The sequence below is a fragment of the Manihot esculenta genome, chromosome 8 (assembly GCF_001659605.2).
Source record: "Manihot esculenta cultivar AM560-2 chromosome 8, M.esculenta_v8, whole genome shotgun sequence".
Lineage (NCBI taxonomy): Eukaryota > Viridiplantae > Streptophyta > Magnoliopsida > Malpighiales > Euphorbiaceae > Manihot > Manihot esculenta.
The window spans coordinates 33,351,289-33,360,639 of NC_035168.2; the positions used below are offsets into that span (position 1 = coordinate 33,351,289).

Sequence of the window (9,351 nt, forward strand, 5' to 3'; positions counted from 1 at the left end):
CAAGCACAGAAAACAAATTTTAATTATCATAAAAGAACTTCTCTTAAATTTTATATAAATTTATATAAATCAAATTTGAATTTTCTAAAATTTACTGGTTGAGCTTTTAAATATTTTAATTGCTGGTGCTTTTAAATATTTTAATTGCTGAAATTCAAAAGTTCATTTTTCACAAATCAGCAAACTAGCTTATATATAAGTATTTAACAAAAACTATTTAGTTTAATCTAAACTTTTCTGAGATTAAAGTAAAGCTCAAAATCAACTCAAACTCACTCATGCTCAGTTTATTTATGCCCATAATTTTCACTCGGTTGTTCAATGTATACTAAATGAGTTGACCTAATTAGTACAATCACGTACATATATAATCAGCCTATAACTAATACACAAATTATTTAAAGTTATTTAAGGCGAGCAGACATTAAAAATTCGCAAGAGATTTATGTTTAGCAATTTAACAAAACGCAAAGGATATTGAATAAACATAAAAATCTTCTGCTTGCAGTGAAATATATAATTCCAACATTCAACCTGCATAACAAAATCAATATAAATTTTATGAAAATTTTCTGACATTTGGAGCATTCAAAATATTAATCATTAGAAATATTTTCCCATTAAAAAATAACCATTTTTAATTGATTAACTTGTTTCAAAAAATGGGATTCTTTTCTAAACATTTTAGAACCTTACTAATACCACTAAACTTTTCATTAATAACTTTATTAATGTAGGCATTTCAATGGCTCCCCAAGTCGACCATTGTCCAATCCAGCTACAATACCACTGCCTTGCAGCAACATACATAAAAAGCAAAAGAAATCCACAACACATCACAACAAAAAATTAAGACAGACTTTCAATTGATCAATTCCCATCTTCCAGGTAAAAAGCACATCATAACACTAACTCAAAGACAGGCTTTCAACTAATCAAATTCCCACCTTCCCCAAGTAATTCCTAAAACCCTTGAGAGAGCTAATACTTCTAATCGTCCCCACAAACCAAAGATGTCAGATGATACAATCAATGCAATTATCCCTTTTGCACAAAAAAGAAGCATAATCAATAAACCACCATACCAAAATAGAAACACAATCGTTAAACCACCAATAAATCAGCAAAAGAACATGCATTCCTACATCTAAGACTGCTGAAGATCAAGTATTTAAGAAGATGCATCTTCGTGATGTAAGAGTGAAAGGAGAAATCCAATATAATGAATAAAAATTTGATGTCTATTTCAAACAGGAAAATTAAGTTCATTCACAATCACTTACAGCAAAACACAACTAGGTGACATTATGCCTTATCATACAAAGATCCACAGCAAAACTCTTCACTAACCCAAACAATAAACAGAATTTTCTCTGAATTCCTGTTCTCCTAGCAAAGCCAACATCAAGTCCTTCACAAATCAACTAATTCCCCTGGATAGGGGTTACCGGACCTTACAAACAGCTTATGACACAGAGGAGGAAAATGATGGTATTTCACTTTATGCAAAATAAGAACACCAGTTTAACTTCCAGAACTGGCATTACTGATAAAGTGGCACCATAACAGTAAACTTAAAAGACAGCAAAGAGAGAATAATAAAAGTGCAAAAGGATAATAAAATAAACTATATGTCAATGAGGCCAGATTTCAAGCAACAAAACAAAATCAGATAACAATCCTGAAATAGAAACACGAGGTCTACAAACTTTCTGCTAACAAAATTCCACATCAGAGGCAAAACCCAGAAGTGATCTCACTCGTTGACACCATCATCCCTTAAAAATAACTCTTCCCAACATTTACCACCAACTGGCAGAAAGCAAGCGAAGTATCATATTCAATCACCCTTTCTCCTGAAAGAGCAACCCTCTGTAAGCCTTGCACGCCCACCGGTTGGCTGGCACAAAACAGTTTGGCAATTGCCACAGACTACCACGGTTTGCGAATGACTGAACACAGTAGTTCTGCAATATATTCATAGATTTTTCTTAAATAAAATTGACTAACCAAAATCCTAAAGTCTTCAGTTAAATTAGAAGGGATAGCTAAAGAATTTGTTTTTTCCAAAAAGAAAAAACTTACATATTGAAGCAGCCCTGGCACTTCACATCCTGCACCAAAAGAAAACCCAGAAAAGCAAAGATATCAAACCCTCTAATCTTATGTGGCCACAAAATCAACAAGGAAAAAATGACCCGAATGTTAATTTAGAAATAGAAGTTTACCATGAAGAATGAGTTGGGAGATTGCACAAGTCGCTTGAGCTTGTGCTTCCTCTTCTCTATTTCAGCCGGAGGATTAAGCAAATCGATATCGTTTTGAAGAACCTTCAAGAATCACAACGGATGATATGAGAAAACCATTCAGGATCTATGCAATAATAATACCAATAAATGAAATTTACGTATTAGAATCAAAACGAAGCTGCCTTAGGCCATTCGTCTCACCATTTTTTCTGTTAAACTCCTTTGCAGAAATCAGAAACCCTAGAAACTCGCCGCCACAGCTAAGGAGTGCTAGGATGCTGCGAGTGTTATCGAGAAAAATAAAACGCGAATTATGATGTATATAAAGGACCTGGATGAGATATGTCGACCGTTAGATTTGCAATGTCATCACATCTCAGCCCTTAATCTTATTAAAAATTTTCTAGGGCAACAATGCGGTTCACTTAGATGTTTAAGTGCATTTGTATTTATTAGCATTTACTAAATATAAATATTTTTATTATTAATTTTATAATGAAAATTATTAATATTTATAAAAATAAATTATACCTTACTCTTTATAATTTAGCAGATTTATATATTAAATTTTAAATCTATTTATTAGTCCTTATAATTTTATTGAAATAATAAATTAATTTCAACAGTAAAATTGCGGTTTATGTATAATTTTTTTTATTTCTACTAAATTATTTATTTAGATATTAAATTATTATTTTATTTAAATTATTAATACGTACAAAATTATAATAATTTAATAAAATGAAACCTCATACAATAAAATTAAAATTTATATTTGTTTTTATATTTTTTTATTTGTTCTCTTTTAATGAAATTTTTTCTTCTTTAAAATCACTTTTTTTTATTGTATTAATTTTATTAATATATATATATATAATTATAGTTTAATTAAATAAATAGAATCAAGATAAGATATATTTTTAAATTATACATGAAAAAACTAATTGTAATTAAATGAAGAAAAACTTATTAACAAAACTTACTCTTATAATAGTAAAGAATATCTCAGTCCAATAGGCTTGGATGAGGTTGACCCAACCCGCAAATTGATGACTGAAATGACGCAGTCCAGACTAAGATTTCACCTTGCCTGGAATAGATGAATCCCGAAGTATTGAGATTCCTTCACCGCCTCAATATATCAAAATTATCATATAGGTTTTTTAATTTTTAAAATTTAATAGCTTAATTTTATATTTTGACTTTATTAAATTAGAGATTCATATATTTTATTTTTTATTAATTATTTTTAAAATAATTAATAAAAATTTTTAATATATAATATTTTTTAATTTTTATATTATGTCAAAATTAATACTTATATCATTTAATATATAAAAAATAAATAATTTAACCTAAATAGTTTAACTTTTTTCCACGACAGAACTTCTTTTAATTTAATGTGTTCTAAATGTACATATTAAAATATTAAATTAAAAAAAATATTAATTTTGATATAATTCATAAACCTGAAAGTAATTTTTTATAAGTGATTCAAACATTTATATCTCTTGCTTAATGTTGCTCTTTTCATAAGATCGGCCATATTGGTTCAGATTAGATTATTGATTTGTTAGCTTTTCGATCTTGATGATTGTTCGGCTCTAGATACTTGGCCTAATGCAATCCAAGTTACAAGAAACAAGAACCAACTAAATGCTGGTCCAATACACAATGAAAGAATAAGCTCCATATAAGTGGTGACTAGTTGGCCACTAGCAGGTGGATCCAGTTGGCTACCGTAAGCTTACGGAGATTTTGAGTTGTGCCTTCACTCCTTGTAGACCGTCCCCTCTGTCTATAAGGGAGGTAAGAATTATTATAACGATGGTATCAATGATAATATATAATTACTATTTTGCCCTCGCAATAAAATAAGTAGCATGTTCATGAATTCTCATGTTCAATTCTTTTCTTTTGTACCTACTGAGAGACTTCTAATGGAATGTTGCCTGTTGGTTTCGGTGTTCGCTTATATAACCTTGACTAATCGGGGAAATCATGTTCACAGGGTATCGGGTGATTTTTAAGGCTGACTTGGTTTGAAGGTATTCAAGTCAAGTGCCGCACGGTTCCAAGCGACTGCTAAAATATGAAACCGTGACAATTTTGTGAATTGGATAGGACTTAGGTGGGCTTGGGACAATCTAAGCCAAATGCCCATCAGCCTCCAAAGAAAGACGGATCTCTCAATGCTTAGAATTGTATTTAAGTGGCGGCGGAAGGAATTAAATGAACGCGCAGTACTTTCATACAAGCTATCCTCGTGAATGTGGCAGAGAGATACAGATATAGAACGGTGGTTACATGCCCGATAAAAAGAAAAGTGGAATAAAAAGAAGGAAAAGGAAAATAGAAACTAAGCTTACTATAACTCACCTAAGCCTAAATCTATTCTGAGATCTCATATATCAAATTTGATATGGTTCAAACCATTTTAGTTTGAAAATGATTATAGTTAAAAATAATCGGAACTAAATTTGAATTTTTTAGAGGTTTTTTCTTTATAGATGTTAAATATATTATATTTGTTCAATACCCATAGGGTTGTATAAAAAAGTTATAGAAAGATAAAGGCTCAAATTAAAAAAAAATCAAATAAAAAAAGCAACCAAACTAAAATTATACACAAAAACAAACCAAACCCAAACAGACTTGCAATTATGTATTGGTTTTAGGGTGAGCAGTATTCGGTTAAAACCGAAAAAATCGACCGAACTGAATTAATTTCAAAATTCGGTTCAATTTTTTATTCAATTCGGTTCGGTTCGGTTTTTAATTTTAAAAATTTTGATTATTTCGGTTTGGTTCGATTTTAATCAGAAAAAAATAAAAAAAACCGAATCGAACCGATTAGTGATAATAATATGTTATTTTTAATAATATAGAGAAATTAAATTTTAAAATATTAAAAATAAAGCGTAAAAAATAAAAAAATTATTAAAAATCAAAATCGATCAAACCGAACCGAATCGAACCGAATCAGACTGGTTCGGTTCAATTCAATTTCTGACCAAAATCGATTCGGTTCGATTTTTATAAATATTAAAATTTTGATTTTGGCATTATTCGGTTCGGTTCGATTTTGAATCGAACCGACCGAATGCTCACCCCTAATTGGTTCCACCAATTATCATTGATGGCTCCTCACTTACACATTGATCAAGCATAATTTAGCCACATTTTTTATATCTTTATTATTGTTTATTTACACATTTTTTAGCTTAATTTATGGCTTTTACTTTATTTTTACAGAAAAGGAAGAAATTGGAAAAATGGAGAAAAAGTGCAGAAAATGACAGAAAAAGTGATTGGGTCAGTGACTTGCCCAAATCACTGCCCTGATCAAGCTTGAGCAGAAACCTGAACTACCTCACAGGAGACTGATTGGGTCAATGACTTGGCCAGATCACCCGCAGAAACAGAAGCCCGGAGCCAAACACGCAGAGAAGTGATTATGCCAGTAACTTGCCCATATCACTCGCAGAAACTGGCCAAATCACTCGCAGAGACAAACTGGACAGACTCACAGAAAGCGATCGGGGCAGATAGGCCAAGCGATCTGCCCAAATCACTGCCCCTATCACTTTGACAGCAGAAAATACAGCAGAAGCGGGAAAAGTGCAGAAAGTCAGATTTTAATTTGGAGAAGTCCAAATCCATCTCAAACACCACCAGATCAGTCCCAAGAGCCACGCCCTTCACTTAGAGAGTTCCATTCTCAATCAAACACAAAATCCAAGGAGGAATCAAAGACTACAAAGAAGACCAAATCAACTTGGGATTTGAAAACCCTAATCAAATTGGAATTGGGAAAAACTCCAGCTATAAAAGGGCAGCATCTACATCATACCAGGGGATCTGAAAAACTTCAGAAATTCTCCAGCACATACAGCAGCTTTCTTTCTTCTTTATTTTGTGTATTTTAGTCACCATGAGTGGCTAAATTAATTCTTTTCTAGTTGAAGTTGAGAATATTCAGATTTGTGATGAATTGGGAGGTTTAATACTCCATTGTTGAACTCTTGTTGGTTTCAATATTTATGCAATCTGATCTTTTCTATAATTATTACTTTGCTTTTAGAATCAATAAGGGCCCATTGCTTTTAAATTGCTTGAGTGATAAATTGTTTGAATGATTTAGGTCCGTAATTGCTTAAATTATTTGAACATAAATATAATCAGTTGCATAACCTAGCCTTGACCACGCGGTTGGCAAGGATAGAATTGGGTTTCTCTAAGTCTTAATGCGGTCAACGGTTGTTCGATGCTAAATGCCCCAAGGACGTTCCTTGGCAACTTGTTGATTAGTGTTTGATTAGCGAACGTTTCCTAATCAAACTAGAACTAAGGAGGAATTTGGATTGTGAGTAGCGTCTTCCACATCCTAAACTAATTTATTGGAATAAATAAGAGTGTTAAAGAATCAATGATCAATTCTAAACAATCTGAAATAGATCCATACTTCAACTAGAAGCTTTTCTCTTATTGATTTACTCATCTTTAAATTATTGCTTTCTTTTGCTATTTAGTTTTAATTCATCAAATCAAACCCCCCTCTTTTATTTACTTGTTATTTACTTGATCTAGTCATTATTAGGAAAATCATTGGTGTCAATTCCCTGTGGTTCGACCCTATTGCCACTATCTACAAGTTTATTGTTGATTGTTTAATAGGTTTATTTTTGACGGCTTCGACAACCGCTTATCAAAAATTGGCGCCGTTGCCGGGGAATTGATTTAAACTAACGTATTTTCCCTTTATGACCAGGTCTGGCCGTAAAGACACTCTTCTTTACGACCCTGAAATTGAAAAAACTGCCAAGAGCTTAAGGAAGCAAGCTAACTTGAGGAACCAAGCCTCAAAAGCATCTTCATCAGCAACGCCATCTCACAGATCACCTACTGCCCCTACTGCAGAAATTTCTGCACCAGCAGAAACTTCCATCACCGCACCAGCTACTGCTGTATTTACACCAGAAACTGAATTTCTGGCTATGGCAGAAAATCCAGCAATGGCACAACAACCTGCTGTCTGTGAAGAAGCTGAAAATCTGCTTGTCCCTGTTCAAGCACCACAACCACAGCCACGGGAAAGAACTCTCAGAGAGTTGGATATGCCAGCCGAAGACCAAGCACCATTATGCATAACTTATCCAGAACTGACAGTACCTTTTGAATTGAAGACAGGTCTGATCCATCTCCTTCCCAGATTTAGAGGCCTTGAAAATGAGGACCCTCACAAGCACTTGAAGGAATTCCACATTGTGTGCTCCACCATGAGACCTCAAGGAATTACCGAAGACCATGTCAAACTTAGAGCTTTTCCTTTCTCTCTTGAAGACTATGCCAAAGATTGGCTATTCTACTTGACGCCCGGATCCATCACATCATGGATCGATATGGTAAGAGCATTCTTGAACAAATTCTTCCCTACCTCAAAAGCCATAGGCATCCGTCGAGAGATAAGTAGCATAAGGCAAAAGCATTCTGAAGACTTATATGAGTACTGGGAGAGGTTCAAAAGGCTGTGCACAAGATGCCCTCAGCATGATATTTCTGACAAGTCTCTCATTGAGTACTTCTATGGAGGTCTACTACCTGCGGAAAGGAAATTTATAGATGCAGCGTGTAGAGGATCAATTCGACATAAATCACCTCGAGAGATGAGGAATCTAATTTCCACCATGGCAGCAGCATCTCAACAGTTTGAAGACCATGAACAGCCACCAAGAAGAGTGAATGAGGTGAGTACATCCAATTTGGCATCCCAAATTTCTGATCTCACCAATGCTGTCTGTAGCCTTGTTGTGGGTCAAACCCAACAAGTTCAGCAAATTCAACAGCCCAAGCCATGTGGAATATGTGCCAACAACCACCCAACTGATCTATGTCCATCCCTTCAAGAGGAAGACCAGCAAGTCAATGCTGTTGGAGGTTTCAATGGGCAAAGAAGGTATGATCCCTATGCAAATACTTATAATCCAGATTGGAGGGACCATCCAAATTTCAGTTATGCAAGGGGAAATTAATATCCAAGCTACCAGCAAAGGAATCAAGCTCAAGCTGCACCTCAGAACTCCAAAGCACCTCTTGAAGAGATTGTGCAGAATTTAGCAAATACTGTGCAAAGTCTTGAGAAACAAGTGAGTCAAATGGCCTCTTCAATGAGCAAATATGAGTCTTAAGGGAAGCTGCCCTCCCAAACTGAGATAAATCCAAGACAAAATGCTAGTGCCATCACATTGAGGAGTGGAAAGGAGTTGCAAGACAATAGGGCTGATAAATTGCAAAAACAGGCCATGGAGGAAAATCTGCCAGAAAGTGATAAGGGCAGTTTCTGCGATCGCTCTGCCCCGATCACTGGTCCAATCGCCAGACAGACTGAGCTGCCTAGCAGTGATCTGCCCAAAGCACCAGAGGAGGCAGAGAGTGATCTGCCCAAATCGACAGATCAAGCTGAGTCAAGTCAAAAACAGAACCAACAACCTGTGGAGAAATTCAAGGTACCTCCTCCCTTTCCAAAGAGATTTGCAAGGTCCCAAAAAGAAAAAGAGGAGAAAGAAATACTTGAGACATTTCGCAAGGTGGAAATCAACATTCCCCTACTTGATGCTGTGAAGCAAATTCCAAGGTATGCCAAGTTTCTCAAAGAGCTATGCACCAACCGAAGGAAACTTGCTGAGCGTGAAAAAGTAAGTGTGGGGGAGTGTGTTTCAGCGGTCATTCAAAGGAAGCTTCCAGTCAAATGCAAGGATAGAGGGATGTTCGCTGTTTCATGCAAGATAGGCAATGTGGGGATAAAGAAAGCCATGTGTGACCTTGGAGCTTCAATCAATGTCATGCCCCTCTCTATTTTTAATTTACTGAATGCAGGTACACTCAAAGGCACCAGCATTGTGATCCAATTGGCTGACAGGTCTGTTGTCTACCCCAAAGGAGTGTTAGAGGATGTGTTGGTGCAAGTGGACCAACTAGTCTTCCCAGCTGATTTTTATGTCATTGACATGGAGGAAGACAAGAGCAATACCACCTCTGACATCCTACTTGGAAGGCCATTCTTGAGCACAGCAAGAACCAAAATTGATGTGCATGATGGCAC

The 9,351-nt window shown here is 34.9% G+C and overlaps 1 protein-coding gene across 1 annotated transcript; it reads right to left on the reverse strand.

The window, feature by feature from the left end:
* Positions 1–1,596: 1,596 nt before the first annotated feature.
* On the reverse strand, positions 1,597–2,609 carry LOC110620148 (40S ribosomal protein S27-2). The gene is made up of 4 exons (XM_021763752.2): positions 2,451–2,609; positions 2,229–2,330; positions 2,086–2,114; positions 1,597–1,967 (listed from the first exon to the last, which is right to left on the reverse strand). The coding sequence occupies exons 1-4, from the start codon at positions 2,451–2,453 to the stop codon at positions 1,841–1,843; spliced, it is 261 nt and encodes an 86-aa protein (XP_021619444.1). The 5' UTR covers positions 2,454–2,609; the 3' UTR covers positions 1,597–1,840.
* Positions 2,610–9,351: the final 6,742 nt, after the last annotated feature.